Source organism: Rhinoderma darwinii, chromosome 4 (genome assembly GCF_050947455.1).
Source record: "Rhinoderma darwinii isolate aRhiDar2 chromosome 4, aRhiDar2.hap1, whole genome shotgun sequence".
Lineage (NCBI taxonomy): Eukaryota > Metazoa > Chordata > Amphibia > Anura > Rhinodermatidae > Rhinoderma > Rhinoderma darwinii.
In genome coordinates this window covers 257,748,833-257,774,524 of record NC_134690.1, presented here as the reverse complement: position 1 = coordinate 257,774,524, position 25,692 = coordinate 257,748,833, and the positions used below count along the sequence as shown (strand labels likewise).

At 43.6% G+C, this 25,692-nt stretch overlaps 2 protein-coding genes across 2 annotated transcripts in view; one reads left to right on the top strand and one right to left on the bottom strand.

Moving 5' to 3' along the window:
• MCM9 (minichromosome maintenance 9 homologous recombination repair factor) overlaps positions 1–25,692 on the bottom strand; it is a 97,700-nt gene that overhangs the window by 41,852 nt on the left and 30,156 nt on the right. The window lies entirely within an intron of this gene.
• ASF1A (anti-silencing function 1A histone chaperone) lies at positions 1,991–25,692 on the top strand. Its single transcript, XM_075862415.1, has 4 exons — positions 1,991–2,386; positions 18,206–18,321; positions 19,411–19,587; positions 25,196–25,692. Exons 1-4 carry the CDS (start codon positions 2,278–2,280, stop codon positions 25,406–25,408), a joined length of 615 nt encoding a protein of 204 aa, XP_075718530.1. The 5' UTR covers positions 1,991–2,277; the 3' UTR covers positions 25,409–25,692.

Genomic DNA, 25,692 nt, shown 5'->3' with positions numbered 1-25,692 from the left:
AAACAGAAGCTGTGGGAGGCTATTCTGACATCCTGCAAAGATATTCAACAGAAACTGTCCAAATACTCACAAATTCAATGGATGAAAGAATTGTGAATGTGATATCAAAGAAGGGGTCCTATGTTAACATGTAACTTGGCCTGTAAGTTTTTTTTGATTGAAAGCGCTTTTGATTTCTGTAAATATGACCTCCTGATGCTGCAAATTCAACAAATTACCATTTTAGTTCTCTTTACAACCTTTAAAATGTGTGGATCTCTGTTGTAATTTGAAACAGTGAATTTTGAGTTTTTTACTTCTAAAAAAAATATCTATTATCATTAGGAAATTTGTTCAATAAAATTTGCATTATACTCCAACGGTTGATGGCTTGAAGACTATACTGACTGTCATTTGCATCGACTATTTAGGAAAATCAGCGAAAAATAACATTTGCATAATAATTTGGAATGCGGTGTATGTCTGGCGTCAGCTTCAGTTTACCCCCGGCGTGTTGAAGAACAGCCGGAGGCAAACTGATGCTAGAACGCATCCCATAGCTTTCTATGGCATCTGTTCTGGCACGGGGGCCATCAGTTGTGGCGCCGTACCTCCCTGGTAGCCGGATCCAAAAACGTTACCTGCAGAGTTTCTGGGTCCGGCGCCGTATCCTATCTTAAGGCATTGTAGCCCATTGAACGCAGTGTGCTGCCGCATCCACCTTCCGGCAGCACCCGGCATGGGGCAATAAAATTATTGTCGTGGTGCGTTGTGGGTAGCTGTGAAGGCGCCAAACACTGGAACCTCCCCGAAGTCAGGGCTAGTGTTTAGCGCCTTGCAGTGAAGATCTGAGGTGAGCTTCCTTCTCCTCGGCCTGAGTTGCCGATGCTTCTGGACCACAATCCCCGGGCACTGCCTTGCCGATGTTACCGGGGATTCCGCTCCTGAAGAAGCCCCTGCTGAAGTCACCATCCATATATGAATAGTGACATCAGTGGCTTCTGCAGGAGCGGTATCCCGGGACAACAGAAACAATTTGGCCGCGGATTGTGGCACTATCTACAGGGCAGGCGTGGGTGGCACTATCTACAGGGCAGGCGTATGTGATACTATCTACAGGGCAGGAATGGGTGGCACTATACAGGGCCGGTGTCTGTGGCACTGGGGATTTTTTTCCTGGAGGAACCCCTGACCATATATGGACAGGTACGTCAGGGGCTTCCTCTAGGAGCGGAATCCCTGGCCAGAGTCGGCAACGCTCTTGCCGGTGATTCCGATCCTAGACGGAAGAGCACAATCTGCAGGTGAAATATGGTTTCGGTTCAAACTAATTTGGTCCGAACCAAACTTTGACAAAATTTCACAAACCTGCCGAAACAAACTTTTTAAGAGCTTGCTCATCTCTAGTCATTATTAAGTCTTGGATAGTCCCTTTAAAAACGAATGACAACTAACGACAACTGATGGTTTTGTAATAAAAATTGTGGAAAAGCCTGATGGCAACTGATACATTTATGCATCAGTTGTAATCACTTGAGACAAAACAAACTGATGATGGTACAACTGACATATGTGAACGCACCCTTACAGGCACGCGGACCCAGCTACATGCCTGGTGCACTTATTGACGAAAATAAATGTTCATATGGAAATGGTTGAGACAAGGTAAACATCTAGTGAGGACCCTGCTCCTAAGAGATTTCACTCCAGAGACCAGAGGGCACAGGTGCATGAGACAAGGATTGTGAGGAGAAAAAACACGGAGAAGACAAGAAACAGATGTGTGCTTTAGGTCTTGGCTGGTTCTGTCAGACTGCGGTTCATGAGACGTGCTGCATGTCTCACATGGGTCCGAGAGTCCAAAGAGCAAGTAACGTGATGATCAGCCTTCTCTGTGAGGGCCAGGTGAAAGATCCTCCCCGAGTCAGTGTGCGGCTGTTGGCCAGCAGGGGGCGCAGCTGCTAAACATTTCCAGCTCCACTGGTCATGAGGAGCCCGTCTTTTCCCTTTCGTGTAGCTTTTAGCGACAGGGGAGGGCTCGGGAGCAGCCAATCCGGACACACGCTGTTATAGCAACAGAGCAGAATGTGCTGTAATGAAGTGAGCAGGGAAAGCTGAGGGGGAATAGGAGGAAAAACTAGGAAATTCAGCGGAGTGCGAGTAGCTCCTGGGGAGCCGCGTCCATGGAATGAGTAAAGAGCCGTGTGTGCTGGAGGAAAGTGTCCTCAGGACTCCTGACAGGGGCTGTGGCTTGTCTGCTCCCAGGCACCAGCCCCATTGTTTGTGCGCTCCCAAAATATGGCAAAGGTTCAGGTGAACAATGTAGTGGTGCTGGACAACCCGTCTCCCTTCTACAACCCTTTCCAGTTTGAAATCACCTTTGAATGTATAGAGGACCTCTCTGAAGGTGAGTTACAGCTTGATGAGGCTGCCCAGAACACAAGGGGTTAAGCGTCAGCTGGCACAGGCCCTGCTGCTGGCCTGAGGGAGGGTAGAGTTGGCAGGGAAAGTTGTGTGCATGGGAATGCGGGCAGGACGGGGAAAGTTTCAGCTTTGAGGAGCCATGATGTGTATATACGGGGTTAATGATGGGAAGTGAGACACTACACACAGGAGGAGCTCGCTGACCCCTGAACCTCTATGTACGGCCAAAGCCAGCATCACAGCTAGTGCTGAATCCGCAGCCCTACTGCTTACACTGCACGAATGCAAACACGCAAGTTTTCTGGTCACATGAGAGGAACGTCATTTCCATATTGTTCTGGTGTTTCGTGTGTGTAATACCTAGAAATATTTGTGTTGTATTATATACGCTGCACATTGTAAGTAGTCAGTGAGGACCCTAGCAGATCACTTCTAATGTAAGGATTATTCTGGGTCCTGATATTTTTGAAAACCCCCTTGAAAACTAAAAAAACACCTTGTATTATACTTCCCATGTGAATAATTCTGGTGTCCCCTGCCATATGTTTATTGGGCACTAGTGACATTATAGCCATCGGATGACACGTCACTATAGGACAGGGGTCAGCAACCTTGGGCACTCCAGATTGTGAACTACAACTCCCAGCATGCCCTTGCAGCCAAAGTCTATTATTTTAGCCAAAGGCTGTCGGGGCATGCTGGGAATTGTAGTTTCATAAACTGCTGGAGTGCTAAAAGTTGCTGATAGTAAACATATTGAGATGGGAGACATTTTTCTTTTTAAATGTATTTTCATTTAACGATTCCTAAGAAGCTTCTTGTTCATCTTCACGAAGTTCTGCAGCAGCTGGAGTATTCTACAGATCTCCACTATTCACTTTTAAATGACATGAAGCTCCTCCTAAGGATTTGGTCATATGACAAAGTTCATAAGTAACTATTGTAAATGCAGTAATGGTCCAACACGTGACCTGTCACAAAAGCGCCAAACTTGATAGATTTTTTTTTAGGGTGGCAAGTCACACGTGACTTTGCCTGCATAGACTTTAATGTAAGTTGCATGGGTGTGCGACCCATTTGCTACGTGTCAACGATATTTTTTTTGAGTCTTTCAGAAATTGCAAAATTCAAATCGCATGCGACTCGTAATCAAACTGCTTTCTAGAAAAGTTGTGTGACAGCAAGTCGCAGACAAATCACAAACATTTTTTTTGCTGTGTGACCAAAGTCGTGGTGTAGCCCCAGCCTATAGGAGGGGGCACTGGCTGGACCTAGCAGGAGGAGCAGCTAAAACTAGAATGGTGGAGGAGGCAACAGCAGGGGTACCTGTCAGTATAGCACCATATCACTGTCAAGTCAGAACAACGTCACAATGCAGCCATTATAAAGGAGTCAGGAATATACCGGTATAAGTGGAACACTCTGCTATCAGAAAGCCTTGAATAGATATTATCCAGGGAGAAAATTCATAGATATCTCTTATAGTCACAAATTTGATAGAATATTGCAAATATTTATTCATAGCTGCGCCATTCACTTCAAATCTAAAAGGGGTTATCGGTCTGTAAAAAATGTTCCAACAAGACAACTGCAAATGTGAGGAAAAAGTCAATATTCCCCTCTCCCCCCCACCCCCCCAGCGACGACGCTCCAGTGGTCCTGCCTTCTTGGTTTACAAGCGCTCCGCATGTGCCCACTACAACCAATCAGAGGGCTCAGCAGTCACGTGCCGTATTCCTGGCAATGATGCCAGGAATACGACATGCTCCCCGGTCTGGGTTCCTCCTGCTCCAACGAGGACGTCTCAGCTCAATATGTGGCCGCTGCAGCCAATCACTGGCTGTAGTGATGACATCAATTCCACTGAAGTCACGCAGCGTCCAGTGATTGGCTGCAGCAGTCACATGTCGTATTGACACATCCTCACTGCAGCAAGAAGAAAAGAGCAGGGGGGCCAGGGAAGCAGTGACAGGGGATAAGTTAGTACTTTTTTCTGTATTTTTACACTGATGAAAACTTTGTTTTCTCTTTTTTTTTGAATTTCATTGTGATGGAAAAACCCCTTAAAAAACTGTTTGTTTTTATATACATTATTTTTATCTCCGTAAAAACATTTAAAGCACCACACTTAGTATTGTCATTAATGTCTAATCACTGGGGATTTGACCGCTGTAACCCCCTCTGATCACTAGAACAAAGTGGCAGAGGCGCTAGAAAAGCACTGCACCACTAAGGCGATGTTCACCCTCGTGTTCTGGTTTCCATTTATAAAGGAAACATAGGCACACTGCCGGATCTGTCGTACGACTGAAACCAGTGGTGCTTGATGGACCCACTAACTAACCCCTCGACGACCCATAACTATACATCCCCTATCAAAATGACTAACTGTACGATCTAAAACTTACTTTTAGTACAACTTTGCTATTAAAATAGAAATTATGAAAAACTGACACTTGTCCTCGGTTACTTCTTTGTGAATTTTCCCTAATAATCCACACGTGGCATAAATACTGCCGATTTTCCATAATGGATTTAATGGCAGAAAATCTGCAGCATGATACAGTAGCAGCAAAGGGGATGAGGTTTGAACAAATCTCATCCACACCCTGCGGGAAAAATAAAAACGCTGAGAAATTTACCTGCGGTGCATTTTTTTTTTTTTATCCACAGCATATCAAATGTATTTGCGTAACCTCTTCTTTTGGCTGCGGGGTTTCCCTATTGAATTCAATGGGAAAGTAAAACCCACAGCAAATGTTGTGATTTTTGCAGCGGAAAAGTTGTAATTCCACCACAAAAATCGCAACGAAGAAGAAAAAATAAATCATACTTACCCAGAATTCCGGCCTTCTTTGTCCAGGCCGGCCTCGTGGGATGACGTTTCATCCCATGTGACTGCTGCAGCCAATCACAGGCTGCAGCGGTCAAATAGGATAAAACGTCATCTCAGGAGGCCGGGCTGCAGGACGACAGGGGGATGCGTCACCATGGCTGCAGGTAAGTATGAAATTTTTTTTTGCATGCAGTTTTCTGCAGCGGACATTTCGGCCCCAAAAATTGCACCACAATTCGGTGCAGCTTTTTGGCTGGAAATCCTTACGGCGACCAGGGCGGATATACTGTGTGCTTTTATCTTTTAAGCAGCATATCTGCCCTGTGTTAAAATTAACGTTAGGTTAAGGCTGGGCGATTAATCATTAATCAAATTAATGTGATTCATTCGCTCACAATGCCTCTAACTATTCTGTTTAATAGAATCGTTAAATAGATTTTTTTTTAGTGGCGCCGTGTTGCAGGAGGAAGCTCTGCCCCGCCGCCTGGTCACTGCCTGGCCTGCCCCGTCTGACAAGCTGCGCCCTGTTCGGTCTCTGCTTCCCTACGGAACTTCTGTTCTGTAGTGAACAAAGTAATACTGTACGGAACAGCAGTGACTCCTAGTATATATAGCCACACCACCCTGTAGATAGCACCCCCCCTTTGCAGATCACACCCCCCCCTTGTAGATCGCACCACCACAGCTCCCACTAGGAGCTGTATCCCTGGTCAAAGTGTCGACAACCTATGGCCGGGGATTCAGCCCCTAGTGGCAGCTACAGTGGCCGCTATCTCCAAGAGGGGGGTGCTGCGATCTACAAGGGGGGGGGGGAGGTGGGGGTGAGATCTACAAGAGGGGTGAAGCGATCTACAAAAAGTGGTGGGGATGAGATCTACATGTGTCGGTGCGATCTACAAGGGGTGTGGGGGTGCTATCTGCAAGGGTGTGTGGCACTATATGGGGGGTGGCACTTACTGTATGTGGGCACTATGTCACTATCTACAGGGACATTGCGGCACCATCTACATGGGCACTGTGGTGTTTTCAGGGGATTGGGACAAAAAAAACCTAACAAGGAAATCCATTTGGAGACACTGATGCAAAATGGACATGAAAAACGGACAATAGATCGGTGTGACTGTAGCCAAAATGACTGATGCCAGGAGTCCCGTTCACATGTACCATGTTTGGGCCGGGAAAGCCGGCTGACACATGGACCGTTTTTCACGGTTGTGTGAATCCGTTGTTAATGTAATTTATTTAACACCCCATGGTGGGGCCGGTACTGACAGGGCCCTCTCAGAGTGGCCGCTCGGCGCTATCTGCCTGGCCCTGCTGCAACTTACACTGCTCTCGCCTGCAATGTCGGAGACCGGCTGAGGTGGTGACGGGCAGAGGGGGATGTTAGTGCACGCAGCACATCATTGATTATACATGGTTAACCTGTTCCCTGCTGGGGAACACAAATTATAATCAATGAGATATAAATTTTTCCAATAGTATTTCTGATAAAGTATTTGCAGAGGTTAAAAGTTGTTAAGTTACATACAATTATTGTAGTAATACATGTTAAAAGGTAATTTAAAGAAAATTGATTAACCCCTTAATGACCAGCCTATTTTAGACCTTAATGACCAAGCCATTTTTTACGTTTTTCCATCGTCTCATTCAAAGAACTATAGCCTTTTTATTTTTGCGTCGACAAAGCTGTATAAGGTCTTTTGTGGGACAAGTTCTAATTTTTAATAGAACCATTTTGGGGTACATAGAATTTATTGATTAACTTTTTTTTGGGGGGGAATATAAAAAAAACCAGCAATTTCGTCACACTTTTTTGCGTCCTAAATTTACGCCATTTACCGTGTGATATAAACACCACAATAACTTTATTCAGCGGGTTGTTACGATTGCAACGCTACCCAAATTTGTATCGTTTTTGTATGTTTTACTACTTTTACACAGTGAAAACTTTCTTTTCAAAATGATTTGTTTTTGTGTCTCCATATTTGAAGAGCCGTAACGTTTTTATTTTTTCGCCGATGCAGTTGTAGGAGGGCTTTTTCTTTGCGGGACGACTTGTAGTTTTTATCGGTACCATTTTGGAGTAGATGCAACTTTTTGATCACTTATCACATTTTTTTTTAAGGCTGGATTTAAAGAAAACAGCAATTTTGCAAGGTTTTTTATTTTATTTTTTACGACGTTCACCGTGCGAGTTAAATAATGTAATAAGTTTATAGTTGGGGTCGTTACGGACGCGGCGATACCAATTATGTGCAACTTTTATACGTTATTTTATCTGTTAATAATAAAGCAGTTTGTAAGGGGGAAAAGCGGGTTCTTTTTTTGTTTCACATTTTATGAAACTTTTTTTTTTACTTTTTTTACTAGTCACACTAGGGGACTTCACTATGCGATTATCCTATCGCATTTATAATACGCTGCAATACTTCTGTATTGCAGTGTATTACTGCCTGTCCGTGTAAAACGCACAGGCATATGCTAGGTCATGCCTGCGGCATGATCTAGCAGGCATTCACTACAGGCAGACCTGGGGGCCTTTATTAGGCCCCCGGCTGCCATTGGAGACACAGACACTCGGCGATCATATCGCCGGGTGTCGGTGGAGAAGAGTCTCCAAAACCACTCAGATGCAGCGCACGCTATTGAGCACTGCATCTGAAGGGTTAAACGGGTGAGATCGATACGAATATCGATCTCACACGTTCGAGCAGGGAGATTTGACAGCTCCCTGCTCTGTTTACTTATTCCAATTCAGCGACGTAAAAAGTCTATTGCATCGGACTAAAGCCCATTAGTGACCGACGTAGAAACACTATGGGGCGGTCACTAACGGGTTAAATGATGTCTTGGTATTTTTTTCAGTTTAACAGTAATAAGAAAAAAATAAAAATCAAGATTCAAATCGAAAAATCGCTCATAGGGTTTAAAAAAAATCTAGGTTGTTTATTGGCAAAAGCGCCCAGCCCTACTAACGTTTAACGGTAGACAATTCCGATCACAAATAAAAGGTCTATTTTAGGGTAAAGCTATATAATCATAAAACAAATTAGCTGATGAGTAAAAAAAAAAAACACAAAACTTTTTACTATTCTTTTCAAACTAAGCATAAAAATGCTAAATTAGCAAAGAGGATGTGTATAAGAATGAACAAAAAAAACCCACAAAAAACCCCGCACAAAAATCACATCGCTAGTCCAACAAATAAAGTTATAGCAGTTTAACTAACACGTGCTAAAAATGGCTAAACGGTGTCTGGTCCTGAAGGTGAAGAATAGCCTGGCCCTGATCTGGTTAAAAAGAGTCCACAGCAGAGAGTGCATGTGACAAAAAGATCACATGACTAGTAATGGCACGGCTTCTTTACTTCAAGCATAATTTACATTAGCAGCCAAAAATAGTTGGGGCTCAGATGTCTCCTAGGTCATGTTCAGGTCAGTACAATACATGTGGATGAAGTTTTCAAAACCCCATCCACACGGAGCGGAAAGGTTCCACACAGAAGCATGAGCTATAGGGATCTTCAAAATCGGCAGCATGCTAGAAATATCTCTTCTGCGACGTCTGGACATCACAATATAAAATTTAGGCTAAGGATAAATGCCCCAGGCGATTCCCGCAGTGGAAGCTTTGCACTGCATGTAAACATGGTTAATACAGCAGTTTTTAAAATGTACAAACAGCAGTGGTGGTCAACACAGAGTATTATGCCTCTGCCCTTGACCCCAACAAAGCGACACATCGCACAAATAAACACACAAAAACATATACAAAAGCATCCCAACATTTGGAGATTGGAAAGATATCAGTGACATTATGTTCTTTTTTGTTGGGCAGAGCACTTCGTGTACAAGGAGCGCTTATTCCAAATATTATCCAGGTGAGATCGCAGACAATAAGTGGCAGGCAGCTCGCTTCAGACTTCATCACCAGACAGCTCAGCATAACCTGTCAATAACTAAGCTGGGTGGGGAGAAGACAGAGGGGAGCGGCCTGGTAGACACTTCTCCCTGAACTCTGCTCACAGCTAGTTTTTTAGGCAGGTCGGAGGATAAGTGAGGAATATTTTCTGTATGGCATACGTCGGCATTGACCAGATGTACAGTAAGCGTTTTTTACGGTGTCGCACTGCACAGAAAAGTGTGGTACACGTATCTGACATGCCTGAAAAACTAGATATGAACAGAGCCTTAGGCCAAGTTCACACAGAGTATTTTGCAGGCAGAAACAAATCTGCCTCAAAATTCCTTCAGGAATTTTGACCTGCCTGCACTTAGGACCGTAGGCATAAAACGCTGTAAAAAAAAATTGATTTCAATGGGAGGTCAGAGGTGTAAAGAAAGGACAAGCCGCTTTTTTAGCCCGCGAGCGGCTAAAGCCGCCCGGGAAAAAAATAATTCCACTATGCGGTTTCCATGTCAAAATCAGCACACAAAAACTAAGGCTATGTTCACAAAGAGATTTTTGCAGGAGGAAAATTCTGCCTCAAAATTCAGATTTTCGCTGCGTTTTTAGCTTGCGCCCATTGAGTGCTACGGGCAAAAAACTGCGAGATATGCTTTCTCTGCCTCCTATTGATGTCAATGGGAGGTCAGAGGCGTAAACGCCCGAAGACAGGGCATGACACTTTTTTACCGCAAGCGTTTTTTCCCTGGCTGTGGACCAAATGTTAAAACTCTGATTTCTCTAAAACCCTGCAGTGCTTTACAGTAAAACACGGCCTAATAGAATCAGGGCACTGGTCACTAAATCATGCTGTCCGCAGTTGTAGTAGCATGATCTTGCAGGCTGTGCGTGTCGTACGCGCTGTCCGCAGTTGGTGGGGGGGGGGGTCGCATGATCTTTAGGACAGTTACCTTTCGATTCGCTTTCTAGGGTGTGTGTTTTTTGACAACCTCAGAACAGTGCTACGGATCTCCATAAAATTACGGACTACATTAAATACACAATGAACGAGCTTTAAGAATACTGACGCACCATGCGAGTGGTGTACCAGTAGCTCTACCCCATGAAGCGTGTCCTACTGACAATTCTGCCGTAGACGTAAACCATTTCTAAGTTTGGACGTGGTGGTTTTTTCCAACACTTTTCTACTTTGTCAGCCAAAAATGGAAAGAAACAGTAAAATAACAGAAACAAGTTTTTTTAACCGGAAAAAAAAACAAAACACCTTTTAACTTTTTCATTTAATCACTTCCTGACCAGGCCCATTTTTCATAAAAAAAAATGTGAATGTGATTTTTTTGTTTTTTTTGTTTACATCTGGTGTATGCCACTGGGTAAACACACCTGAATAGATATTTGGCAACTTCTACCGACTTCAACAATACCAAATGTGTGCATTTCTTACACGCTGGGCGCAAGGTGGCGCCTACAATGAACGGTGCGCAAACTGGCTTTTATTAAAAAAAATTCCAAAGCTGGTTCGCTGACACCATACGACCATTACAGATGTTGTGGCGTTTCCAGTCCAGTCCCAAGGATAGGCCATCAATATCTCATCGGTCAGAGATCGACACCGGGCACCCCCGTCGATCGGCTGTTTTGAAGGGGCCACAGTGCTTATACGAGCACTTGATTTTCTTTACTGCTCACACAGTGAATCGCAGATACACTTGTAGCGGCGGTTCACAGTATTACAGCCTTCTCCCATTCAAGTGTATACTGTAATACTGTGAACCGCCGCTACAAGTGTGTCCGCGATTCACAGTGTGAGCAGTAAAGCAAATGAAGGCGAAGCGACAATGGTACGAGCTTCGTGGCCCCTTCAAAAAAGCTGATCGGCGGGGAGACAGGCCACCACCAATCAGATATTGATGGCTAAGGCCTCATTCACACGACAGGGTCCGAGTGTCGGCCGATTAAATCGGCCGTTTTCCCCGGCCGGTTTGCATCCTTTCCGATTCCATTCCGGGCCGTGTTGCCGTTTTTAACAGTTTTTTTCCCCTGTCCGTTTTAAAAATCGGATGAATTTCATTTAAATTTGTTGCCACACACAGCCCTCTGTAGATAATGCCACAGCCCCCCTGGTAGGTAATGCCACCCAGCCCCCTGTAGGTAATGCCAACCCAGCCCCCGTGCAGGTAATGCCACCCAGCCCCCGTGCAGGTAATGCCACCCAGCCCCCGTGCAGGTAATGCCACCCAGCCCCCGTGCAGGTAATGCCACCCAGCCCCCGTGCAGGTGATGCCACCCAGCCCCCGTGCAGGTGATGCCACCCAGCCCCCGTGCAGGTGATGCCACCCAGCCCCCGTGCAGGTGATGCCACCCAGCCCCCGTGCAGGTAATGCCACACAGTCCCTTGTAGGTAATGCCACCCAGCTCTCTGTATGTAATGCCACACAGCCCCCTGTAGGTTGCACCGATCCCCCCCCCCCCTTCCAGGAGAAGTCACTGACTTCAATGTCCATATATGGACAGTGCAGTCACTGACTTCTCCTGGAGAGGAATCCCCGACCCGGGGATTCCGCTTCAGAAGTGAGCGACGTCGCTGTGTCCATATATGGACAATGTAATCACTCACTTCTCCTGTAGCGGAATCCCCGGCCATAGAGTCGGGGATTCTGCTTCAGAAGTGAGTGACGTCGCCATGTCCATATATGGACAGTGTAGTCACTCCTCCTGTAGCGGAATCTCCAATCCCCGGCCGGGGATTGGGGATTCCGACTCCTACAGGGAGCAAAAAAAGACCCTCCTCCTCCTCACATGCACTCTGCACTGTGAGGAGGAGGAGGAGGAGAGAGAGCGCGAGCGACGGAATACATGGCAATCACTCGGGACACATTCCGGTGATGGCAGTGTATTACCCGGCCCCATAGACTTCTATGGGAGCCGGGCGGTCGGGTAAACGGCCGAAAATAGGGCATGTCCCATTTTTTGACGGCCAGGTTGACCGGGCCGTCAAAAAAATTGGTCGTGTGAATAGCCCCATTAGGGGTCTATTGTTCCTACTGCAGCCGGGTGACGGACGATTTATGAACGGCCGTTACCCGGCCGGGAAACCCTGTAGCGTGAATATGGGCTAAGGCTCTATTCACTTGACAGGGTCCGAGTGTCGGCCGATTAAAAACGGCCGTTCTGCATCCGTTCCGGGCCGTGTTTCCGTTTTCAACGACCGATTTTGACCCGTTTTGCATCAGTTTTTTTCCTTGTCCGTTTTAAAATCGGATGAATTTAATTTGTCACACACTTCCCTCTGTAGAGAATGCCACACACTGCCACAGCCCCGCTGTACGTAGTGCCACACAGGCCCCCCTTGAACGTAGTTCCACGCAGCCCCCCCCCTTGTACGTAGTGCCACAGCCCCCCCCCTTGTACGTAGTGCCACAGCCCCCCCCCCTGTAGGTAGTGCCAAGCAGCCCCCCTCTGTAGGTAGTGCCAAGCAGCCCCCCCCTGTAGGTAGTGCCACGCAGCCCCCCCCCCCTGTAGGTAGTGCCACACTGCCCCCTTGTACATAGTCATCCCCCATCCTGTAGGACATATATGCACAGTGAAGTGAGGAACTTCTCCTGGATCAGAATCTTCGGCCACAGCGGTGGGGATTCCGCTTCAAAAGTCCTTGACGTCACTGTGTCCATATATGGATATTGAAGTCAGGGACTTCTCCTGAAGCGGAATCCCCGGCCACAGTGTTGCCGAAGCTCTAGCCGGGGATTCCCCTCCTACAGGGAGCAACAAAATACCCTCCTCCTCCTCACATGCACTTCGCACTGTGAGGAGGAGAGAGAGTGAGCGACGGAAGACACGGCCATCACTCGGAACTCATTCAAATGATGGCCATGTATTACCCGACCCCCATAGACTTCTATGGGGGCCAGGAGAACGGCTGAAAACAGGGCATGTCCCATTTTTTGACGGCCCGGTTTACCGGGCCGTCAAAAGATCGGTCGTGTGAGTAGCCCCATTTGGGGTCTATTGTTCCTACTACGGCCGTGTGACGTACGTCTTTTTTTTTCTTCATAATTTTTATTGTAAAGTTTACAAACACACGAGAACAAGAATAAAGTGCGTGAATACATTCGTAATCGATCAGAACAAATCAAAACAAATCCTATCATATAGATAGAAGCAAACGCTTATGTACATCAATATCCTTGTTACTCCGGGGCAGTTGTCACCTGCATTTAGAAAAATATACAGTCGGGGACACTTGGCACATGAGGTAGAGAATGCCTCTCTATATTTGCAAGGCACATATTCCCTGACTTGACACACATTATGAAAAGTGACCCACCCCGAACAGGTAAGAATAGAAAAGATTGAGACAAACCAAAAGAAGACAAAAAGAAAGGGAAGAGAAGACTGACAAAAGCAGAGCAAGGGAAAGAAAATGAGGAATCTTAATGAGTGCTGGGAGCAGAGACATTACCACAAGAGGAATATTGTACCGCCTCCATTTCTGATGAAGCCCAATCAGGACCTAGCTATATAGACCACCATATGGAATACTCTAGCTCAACCAGCCTGCGAAATGAGGACCAGATTTGAAGGATGACCATGCGTTCCACAGATAAAGAACCGCGTCATAGCTGCCTCTGTCTTCTGCAAGAAGAGACTCCATTCTACACAGTAGGTCCATTTCCACAACCCATTCACCAATCGTAGGCACCGCGGAAGTCTTCCAGTGTCTAGGAATTACTGTCCGTGCTGCTGTCAGGAAATGTCTGAGTAGGCCCTTTTTTATGCCTGACAGAGGACCCGGAATCAAAGATAACAGAGCCATCTGAGGAGTGGGTATGATAGGAGCACACTCCATCAATGCATAGATGTCGAACACCGCTTTCCAAAAAGTCTGCAACACAGGGCATGACCACCAAATGTGCAACATCGTGCCAGTCTCGTTGCTACACCGCCAACAGACATCTGATACTTCTGCGTACATTTTATGTAGAATCTGTGGGCAGCTGTACCATCTGGTCAGTATTTTAAAAAAAAATCCTGAGCGTGGCAAGCCATTGGCATTTTATGGGTCAGGAGGAAAACCCTGTTTCAATCAAGCAGAGATATGGAGACACCTAGGTCCTCTTCCCATGCGATAACATATGCAGGGGGCTGATTGACAGAAGTCTCCAATAGGATGGCATACATCTTGGAGATCACCCGAGTAGGTGGCTCTTGTAAAAGCAACAACGATTCAAAGGACGTGGTCACTGAGATGCAAATACCATCCGGCAGGGCAGAGTGTAAAAAGGTAGACAATTGTGCATATTCCAACCATGAAAGAGTCCTCTCCGGGCAGGTCTCTCTCAACATATGTAGCGGAGGGAGGCGACCCCCATCCGACATGACCTGACACAGCCTAGTATCTTCTGAAGCGGTCCAACTCAAAAAAGGTAGCTTTGTGAACAGCCGGTGGAAACTCGGAGTTATCAAACAGAGGGCTAAGAAGTCCTGGTCTATGGGAAAGCCCCTTTCGAACCATCAATCTGTCCCAGAGAGTGAGAAAATGGTGGGTAAGCATAGGAAGTGTCGAGAGGGCTGGTCGATGATCCGGCAGAATCCACGGCAGCGATCTCAGAGAGAGCGCCACCATGGACCTCTCAATCCCCACCCATTGTTTATTGGTGTCATTATGAAACCAATCTATCACTCTGGAAAGCACTACAGCTTGGTGGTACAACCCCAAATCTGGGAGTCCCGCTCCCCCTTTCAGTTTAGGGCGAGACAATGAGCTCATACTGATACGAGGCCTCAGAGTGCCCCAGACGAACTTACGAAACGCTGCCTCCAATGTCTTGAAATACGCCCTAGGAACCAGAACAGGGATTGCCTGAAATAGATACAAGAACCTAGGGAGGATATCCATTTTGATGGCATTAATACGTCCAAACCATGACAATTGTGCTCTGTCATAGGATTGGAGATCTTTCAGCGTACGTTGCATTAAGTGAGGATAATTAAGGGAGTACAGATCCGTTAAAGTGCCAGAAATCTGAACCCCCAGGTATTTGATAGATGTCGCTTGCCATTTGAAAGAGAAGGATGATCTTAGAAGATCAACCGACTCTTGTGGAACCGATACATTTAGCGCTTCCGTCTTTGTGTAATTGACCTTGAAATTACTGACCCTTCCGAACTCTTCAAATTCTCGAATAAGCACCGGGAAGGAAATAACAGGATTAGTAATGAATAATAAGAGGTCGTCTGCATATAACGCCAGCTTATGGTATTCACCACCTACCCGAATCCCAGAAATATCTGGAGATGTACGGATCACCACTGCCAGATGTTCCATTGTGATCACATATAGCAATGGGTCCGTTAGCAATCTGTAGCGCTGCGGAGTAAATGCCATTGGCCCTGACTCTAGCCGTGGGTTTCTGATATAGAGCAAAGATCCTTTCCATCATTACCGGGCCAATTCCCATTTGTTGTAAGGCCGATCTCAAGAAAACCCAGTGGACTCGGTCGAAAGCTTTCTCTGCATCAACTGAGATCAGACAAGTGGGTATGGACTTTTTCTTCGCGTGGGACATCAGGAGAAGAGTTTTATTGGTATTGTCCCTCGCTTCTCTCCGGAGGACAAACCCCGCTTGATCAGTATGGATGTGACGTACGTCTTTTGAACGGCCATCACACAGCCGGGAAACCAGGTCGTGTGAATAGGGCCTTATCCGGAGGATAGGCCATCAATTTTTGTGGACTGAAAAACCCCTTTGACACCCCAAAAATGATTATTTTATGGAAAGCAAGACCCCACGGTATTAATTTAACAACATATCAAAGATTTGAAAATCTGCCGTGTAAAATGTCAGCAGCATGCAGGAGTTTTGTAAAATCTCATCTACTTGCCTTGTACTGTAATCCGCTGCAGACTTTGCCTGCGCAAATCCACAGGTAAAATTTGCAGTGAATCCGCCACATCTAACGTCACCCTAAGGCACAATTCACAGTTTTTTGGTGCCGATTTTGATGTGGAAACCGCCGAAATTGTTGTTTTCCCGGGCGGCTGGGAGGCAGAAGAAGCATTTTATGCCCACGTTCCTCAATGTCCTCATGCGAAAAACACGGCAAAGAAGTGCAGGCAGGTCAAAATCTGCCTCCAAAAATTCCTGAAGAAATGGAGGCAGATTTTTTTTTGCCTGCAAAATACTCCCTGTACAGGTTGTTCGACCAAAGATCGCTATGTCCCATAGCCTACACCGCAAGTAATGAAAGTCAATGTGGTCGTGTTGCAGATAAGACAGATTTATTTATAGAGAAAAGTTTTATTGAAAAAAAAGTGTGTGTGTGTTTTTTTACATTATTCTTCTCCCTCTATTGCAGTCTGCCAGAGAGGGAGAAGATGCAACTGGTGATCGCTTTCACAGGCTGTCACAGCGATCACCTGACCAGAGACCACTCTGAAGCTCGGTGATACAGCTGTCTAGACAGCTGTGTCATGGAGCTCCTTACTGTCGGCACGCATGTGATCGCTGTGACAGGCTGTCATAGCGTTCACATAGCTGAGCGCCTTGCCGTCGGGGCGCAAGCGCTGCTGGGAGGAGCAATGTGATCGCTGTGACATGCTGTCACAGCGATCACATGACTGGAGACCACACTGTGTGGTCTCCGGGTGAAAGCTCCGTGATACAGCGGTCTCTAGACATCTGTATCACAGAGCTCCTCAAAGTCGGCACGTAAGCGCTGCTGTTAGGAGCAATATGATCGCTGTGAGAGGTTGTCACAACGATCACATGACCGGAGACCACGCTGACTGCTCTCCGGTTAAAGTTCAATGATACAGCTGTCTAGAGACAGGAGCTAAAGGCCGCCGGGGAGCGGCAAACCTGCAGGACGTTCTGGAACGGCCCTGCAGAGTTAATTGTGGACCACCCGGACGTTTATAGTCTATAGGCGGTCCGGAAGTAGGTAAATAGAAGCGTTGGTTACATATAGATTGATGTGCCAGCGGTCCGATTCACACTTCTGCCGGTATCAGCACCAGCCTTGTGATTACGTCAGCTCCACTTCATTTGTAGTCCTCCAGGTCACTGATGTGTGTCTGCTGCTTTATAGCAGCATGTGACCCAAATCCTCTCCTTGCGTGTCCCCCTCCTTTCCGTCAGATGCACTGCATAGTAAAGATGAATACAGTGCAAGCGCCTTTGACTTTCAGCCTCGGAGATGCACATCAGCCTTTATTTGTAGAGTGGTTTTGTAAGCAAATATTAGTGGACGCAGTATTCTCATTTCCATTATGGAAGTGAGAACATTGCATCTTCTAATATTAGCTTACACAGAGATATGACACACAAAAAGGCGCTTCGATCTGTAAGATGAAGAGGGAGGGGTTCGGGCTACGTGTGACAGACGTGACCCGCTCATTTTAATTGCCTCAGAAAGAAGCTCAATGATAATGTGACTGGCGCTGATACCGATGGATGACCACATCAGAATCCATCAATAAGTAACAAGATTAAAATTTAAATAACAGGAACAAGTTTCTATCTAGAAAACCCTTTAGGCCAAATGCACACGATGCGTATGAAGTGCGAATTTGCTGAGCGTATTTACGTGTGGCAAGTCAGCAGCATAATACAGTACAAGCAAAGTAAATGAGATTTCAAGAAATATCATTTACACTTTGCGATGCTTTTCCTGCACATAAAATCGACCTGCGGTGTGTATTTTAAAATCCGCAGAATGTCAATTTATCTTGCGTTTCCGCTTGTGAATTGTATCAGACTAGTTTAAAAAAAACAAGAGAAAACGCACCAAAATCTGCAGCATAAAAACGCACCTATTTCCACATCAAAATTTAAAAACCGCACCTTTTTTGAGGGTCTTTAAATATATGGATCCTACATAACTAGGGGCTATGAAAAAGCCTTTGAATAAAGGAAATACTCGAACACAATCAGTATAGACACAAATATAAAAGTAAATCCATAAAACATCTTATGTCCGTATTAGAGTCCAACTTCCAATGGTCTATAAATTGGAGGGCTTCAACGTAATAACTTTTTATTATTTCTTCCCTAGACTTGGAATGGAAAATAATATATGTGGGATCTGCTGAAAGTGAAGAATATGACCAGGTACTGGACTCTGTGTTAGTGGGCCCTGTACCCGCAGGACGGCACATGTTTGTATTTCAGGTGAGATCCCTTGTATTAAAATGCAAAAATCATGTCCCAATAAATCCATTTCCCCTCATCTATAAGATGGATCAAGAGATAATTTTATATTGGTGTCCATGCTTAGGTCAATGAAGACTTGAATGCAAACTTCACCCATTACGCTGGAGAAACATAAGCTGCAACTAATATACATATATAAATTCAACTATATGACTACCATTCTTTCATTTAAAAGCGAATGCGAGAAACCATGAATGCACAACATGCTTTAGTTGAATATTGGACTTCTCTGTGGTACCAATCTGTATTGGCTATATTTGCTAGACTAAAGTTGGCCATAGATATGACATTTTTTTGTAGGCAGATCAGTTGACAATCTACTCTTTATGGTACTTGCCTTATTGTCCCCAATGAAAGAGAGAGAGAGACCGAACAAGAAGTGTCTGCCAATTGCTTATCCTATAGAAAGCTTCTTTTGGTTTTTTTGTGTTTGTTTTTTTTTATGAAACCCATTTATTTTGTGTTGAAAATAACTTTTGGAATTTACTTTTATAAAAAAAAAAATGCACCATTTCACTTCTGCAGCTGCGATGTATCACAGTACATAGAAGCTGCGGAATACCGTTCACAGTTGAATCATTGATCGTCTCTAAAGGCCCAGTCTGCAGCAGCTTGTGTGTGCTCCTAAGTGAACTTCTAAGCTCAATTCTGATCAAGTCAAAGTGGATTCACTCTGACTTGATCAGAACTGCGCTAAGATCACTCAAGAGCACACACAAGCTGCTGTAGAATGTACCAATAGAGCAGGGCTCTATCAGATTTGGCTTATAACCGGATTCTGCAGCCTCATTGTACTGTGATACATAAAAGCTGCAGAAGACTGCATTTTTTATAAAATAAGTGAAATTACAAAAGTTCTTTTTATTTAAAAAAAAAAAATGCAATTGCTAATGAGCTTTCATCTGAGGTGCATGCTTGAGCAAGAAGGGGTTTTGGAAGAAGTAGTTTGTGTATAGTGTAGCGTGACATCTGCGGTATGGCAGAGTGTACTATTGATTATATTATGGTTTTAGAAAACCCTTTAATCTGCATATTCTCTCTTGCCAGGCGGATGCCCCAAATGCAGGACTTATCCCAGATGCAGATGCAGTTGGCGTCACTGTTGTGTTAATTACCTGTACATACAGGGGACAAGAATTTATCAGAGTCGGTTACTATGTTAATAATGAATACACTGAAACAGAGTTACGGGAAAATCCACCTGTGAAACCAGACTTTTCCAAGGTAAGGACTAGAGATGAGGAAATAGATTCTACACAAATCGAATTTCCCAAAGTTTTTAATTTTAGTGAATCCAATACTTTTTGGTATTTATCCTGGACGAATTGCTCAAAATGGCAGTCGCCATATTACAGAAAATAAGAATCACATGACCTGAGGCGGCAGCGCGGCGAGCATCCCCATAATGCCTTGCAGGCAGCCCTCTCTCTAGCACAGCCTATCATGAGAGGTATAAGTTTGAGTCACAGTCATATGACAGTCATATAAGTCACAGCCCAACCAGGAAAGATAGTGGATTAGTGTCAGTGAGTGTGTTTCGTAGTTAGAAGAGATTAAATATTTCATAGTGCCAAAGTTTGGCATTTATATAGCGCTGTTATACTTCAGTCTGTGTCTAAGGGAAATATTTTTAAAATTTTAACTCTGATGCGGATAGTGTGCCATTGCCTGCTGATACAGATGTCCTTTTTACATTACTAATGCGGTCTTGGCGTTAAGGAGCTTAAAAAGGGGTAGGATAGACTCCTAGAAGACCACAAAATGTCATACACTACTTTTCAGGGCAAACGGGCACTTATGATTTGCAACAAACTTATTTAGACTGAAAAAAATATAAAATCTGACCTGAAACTAATTTTGGGCAATTCAGTCGTATTTGGTAAGGGTTGTTTGAACAACAAGTCATTAATAGTGTTCTTAAAGGGGTTTTCCAAGTCATTTTTCTGTGCCCTCACTTACTCTAACTTTTAGTAAACATTTACGCTTGCTGTGCATCTCACGCAAATGTTACCGAAGTGTCAGGATTCTAAATAGACATTATGTCCTGGCTGGTAATGATGTCTATTCACTGTCAGGACACTTCAGTAACATTAATATGTGAGTAAGTGACTGCACATAGTGATCTAGCAAGATCACTATGTGCTGTGTAAATGAATGTGGAGAGGTGTATGACGCTGATTGGTCAGCGTCATACACTTCTCTCCACAACACCCTCTTGGTCAAAAAGTAAAACATGCCCAGTTGTCCATTAAGAAAGTCATTATCATAAATCTAAAATATGTCATAACTCCGTCAAAAATGATTACATTACGGTGCCGATCACATTATGTAGGAGATAATGTGGTGACAGAGCTTCTTTAAGTAATCAAGAATCGCCCCGTTTCCCTGATTAAGTCCTTTATAATTTAATAAAAACTATACATAAAATAGGTATCGCAACGTTCGTAACGGCCTGAACTATAAAAATATCATGTTATTTTTCCCCGCATGGTGAACACCATAAAAAAATGCTGACAATTACATGTTTGGGTCATCTAGTCTCAAAAAAAATAAAATAAATAATTAAAATATTGGATAAAAAAAAACTGAACAAAAAGTCGCAAGCACCCCAAAACAGTACCAATAAAAACTAGTTAGTCACACACAAAAAAAAAACCTCATACAGCTCCATCAACTGAAAAAAAAGAAAAAGTTATATGGCTCTCAGAAAACGGCGAGACTAAAACATGATTTTTATTTTAGAAAAAAAAAAAAGAAATGTTTTTCTCGTGGGAAAATAGTAAAATGTAGGGGAAAAAAAAACAAAAACCTGTATAAATTTGGTATTGCTGTAATTCTATCGACCCACAGAATAAAGTGTAGCTAAACGTTTGATAAACTTCTGACATGTCATAGTGACACGTCAGAAGTTTGGATTGGTGGGGGTCTGAGCACTGAGACCCCACCAATCGCTAGAATGAAGCAGCTGAAGTGCTCGTGTGAGCGCTCAGCCGCTTCCTGTCTGTTCGGTTTTTTCCGGAACGCCGATATATCAGAGTACGGGCTCATAGACTTTCTATAGAGGCCGTACACTGATACATTTATTTCCGGAAACAGCCGAACACACACGAAGAGGCTGAGCGCTCACACGAACGCTTCAGCTGCTTCGTTCTAGTGATTGGTGGGGGTCTCCATGCTCGGACCCCCACTAATCTTAACTTCTGACATGTCACTTTGACATGTCAGAAGTTTGTCAAACGTTTAGCTACACTTTAACATGTTTATACTACGCAGTGAACGCTGGGGGGGGGACGACGGACGACAACAAAAAAAAAAAACGTGCCAGAATTGGTCTTATGGTCTCCTGGCCTTCCAAAAAAATTTAATAAAAGGTGGGGAAGAAAAAAAAATAAAAATCACATGTAGCCCAAAATGGAACCAATAAAAGTTACAACTCGTTCTACAAAAACCAAGCCCTCACACAGTTCCGTCAATGGATATAAAACATTATGACTCTCTGAACGCAATGATGCTAAATGTTGGCCCAGATGAATTTTTTTTATTCCAGTAGTTTCTCATGAAAAACCCCATGTCATCATTTGATAGACCCCACAGGTGGACCCTGAGGATGCCACGGAGATGGGGACACTTTAGGGCCTTGTGCTGCTTATAGGGCTAGTGAAGAAGTCGAAAGATAAGGCAATACTGGAGCGCAAATATTTTGTACAATACACCGGATTTACCACATAGCAGTGTCCCATGGTACATAAAGCTGGCCGTGCACATCGTACAGTTGGCATTGTATAACACGTACTTGCTATCCCAATGTGCAGGTCTGTTGGAAACATTCCTTCAGTTTCAAGAGATAATTATCAGGGCCCTAATATTTGGGAACCGGGGAGGGCCCAAGCACGTCTGCCCCAAAACGTCATCTCCGCTGGTAGCGAGGCTACCTTATTATAGCAGGGCAACACTTTCTCAGTGAAGTTCCCCAAACTGCAAACAAGGAAAGGACCCAAAAAAAAGTGCAGTGTGTTTCAATAAAGGGAATAAGAAAGGACACAATTTATCAGTGTAACATCTGCCCCAAAAAACCTGGCCTGTGCATAAAGGATTGGTTCAAAGCATACCAGACCAATCCATGGATTATTCATTTATAATTTTGTTTATAACCCCTTATTACATCACCCTATTATGCCCTGATGTACTCCACCCATTCTGCTGTACTCGGGAGAAAATGCTTCATAAGCGTTGAGGTGCTTTTCTCCTGTAGTCCTTGTGAAAATAAAAAATGTTGGGCTAAAACTACATCTTATTGGAAAAATGTTTTTGTTTTTTCATTTTCACATCCCAATTCTAATATATTCAGCAAAACGTGTGGGGTCAAAATGCTCACTACACCTAGATCAATTCCTGAAGGGGTGTGGTTTCCCAAACGTAGTCACCTTTCAGGGATTTCCACTGTACTGGTACCTCAGGGGCTCTGTAAATGAAACACGGCGCCCAGGAATCAATCCAGCAAAATCTGCACTCCAAAAGTCAAATGGTTCTCGTTCCCTTCTGAGCCCTGATGTGTATCCAAACAGTAGTTTACGACCACATATGTGGTATTTCCCTACTTGGGAGAAGTTGCTTTACAAATGTTGAGGGGCTTTTTATCCGTTATTTCTTATGAAAATAATTATTTTTTTTTCCGCTAAAATGACATCTTATTGAAAAAGAATAATTCATTTTTGATTTTCATGTCCAAATTCTAATAAAATCTGTGGTGTCAAAACGCTCATTACACCCCTACATGAATTCCGTGTGGGGTGTAGTTTCCAAAATGTTGTAGGGCCAAAACAAGGGAAACACAAGAGCTCTTCAAACCTAAAAATATATTGTAATAAAAGGAGGCCCCAAAATCCACTGGGTGCTCCTTTGCTTCGGAGGCCGGTGTTTCAGTCCATTAGCACACTAGGGCCACATGTGGGATATTTCTAAAAACTGCAGAATCTGGGCAATACATTTTGAGTTGCGTTTTTCTGTTTAAAGAATGCTGTGTTACAGAAAAATTGATTAAAATTGAATTTCTGCAAAAAATTCAACATGTAAATTTCACCTCCACTTTGCTTTAATTCCTGTGAAATCTATAAACGGTTAAGAAACGTTCTAAATGCAGTTTTTAATACTTTAAGGGGTAGAGTTTTTAAAGTGTAGTGATTTATGGAGGTTTCTAATATATAGGCCTCTTAAAGCCACTTCACAACTGAACTGGTCCCTAAAAAAAAAAAAAAAAAAAGTAGGCTTTGAAATTATCTTGAAAACATGAGAAATTGATGCTAAACTTATAAGCCTTGTAACATTAAAAAAAACTATGCTAGCATAAAGTAGACGTATGGGAAATGTTAACTAGTATTTTGTGTGGTATAACGGTCTTATAAGCAGATACATTCAAATTTAGAAAAAAAATTTGAATTTTGTAAATTCTCTACATTTTAGTGTTTTTCACAAATAAGCAACAAATTTATTGACCAAGTTTTACCTTTGACAATGTGTCAAGAAAAAACAATCTCAGAATCGTTTGGATAGGTAAAAGCATTCCAGAGTTCTTACCACAGTGAGATGATAAAGACATGTTAGACACTTTTCTATTCCTTATAGCACTTCTTGGTGCTAAGTTTATGCCAGATTTTGTGCCAAAATTTTGGCGCAATTTCAGCACACCCACTCACACTTTTCCACTAGACCATGCCCTGTGTCGAGCGAAGCGCAAAAAAAGTCTATAAATCAGTTCATGTGGCGCACTTTAAATGGTAAATCCGCCTCAATATCTCCCTTCAATACTAAATACGGTTTGTTTGCATCTCCTGAAATAGCGCAGAACGGGAACTCTATGTATATTAGTAAGCTTATATTTAGGATCGCTGTCAATTAAAGCTTTTTGTCCTGGAATCTGAACAAACCTCATAAGCTTTAAGGGGTTGTCTCAAAGACATTGGTGGCATATCGCTATGTTATGAAATCAATGTCCAAACGGCAAGGGTTCAACTGTTATGACCTCCACAGATCACTAGAACAAAGAGGCAGCGGCTCTAGGGAAATACCGTGCCACTTGATCTGCTGTCAGCTTGTCTTTTTCCGTAAGAAGCTTCACAGAAAGGGATATTCTATTATAAAAACCACAAAGAAAATAACATGCTGGAAAAACACCACAATGGCAGGGTTGTCACTGCACATTAATGCTGCTCATTACTGAAAGCGAACAAGTGACAGAATGTAAGTACGCTGTTAATAGGCACTGCAGGTATAAAAATCATGCCAGTCTGCAGAACGCGAAAAGAAAGCATGGGCTCCACAGGCCCTTTGTTTTCTTAGAATTATATGGCATAAAAAAAAATACAGCATTGTGCTTGTGTGGAATGAATGTGTTATATTTGACATACAATCGTACTATACATACCATTGCCACAAAATAGTACATATATATATATAAAAACAGGTTTATAACTTAACAAAAATGCATTGTTTTGCCTTTATTTTAAAAGATCATGTGTATAGGTATAGTAATGTAAATTATCTAAATCTAGCAGAGATCATACACTTAGTATTACGTAGGCACTATGTCGGGCCACCTTTTTTCCGTATAGTATTGTACTGTACGTTTTGAGTCCTCGATACAGATTATCTGTTATATGAGGTGCTATGTCAGCTTGCCTGTATAAAGTTTAACAACCTTCCACTAGGGACAGTAGAGTGTGACTCATTTTAAAGTTTATGAACATGGAAAAAAAAAAAAAAAATAATGTTTGGTAGACTCAAACCGCATACACAGCTGTACCTAAACACTATGAGGTTCTTCTCTTTCTTGCAGCTTCAAAGAAACATACTGGCATCAAACCCTAGAGTAACAAGGTTTCACATAAACTGGGAGGACAACGCAGAGAAGCTAGATGAACTAGAGAACAGTAACCCCAACCTACAATCTATGCTTTCCACAGACGCTCTGCCATCTGCATCGAAAGGCTGGCCCACGTCAGAGAACTCGCTGAATGTCATGCTAGAATCTCACATGGACTGTATGTGACCGGCCAGTCACCATAAACCACAGATTCAGGAGATTCATATTCTCCCATCTTAAGGGGAAAAACCTCCAACAAGAACACTTAAGCCGATACACATTTTGAACTCAGAAATTATTTTTTTTAAGTGGATTACTGTTGAAACCTAAATTTTCATTTTTTTTCTCTAATATCTGTGAGCAGGGGCATACAGCTAAAAAAGTTTTATATTTATTTTAAAGTATTTTAGTTCCTTCCATTTGCTCTAGATTAGTGCTTTTAAATAAACCATCTCTGCTACACCTTCTAA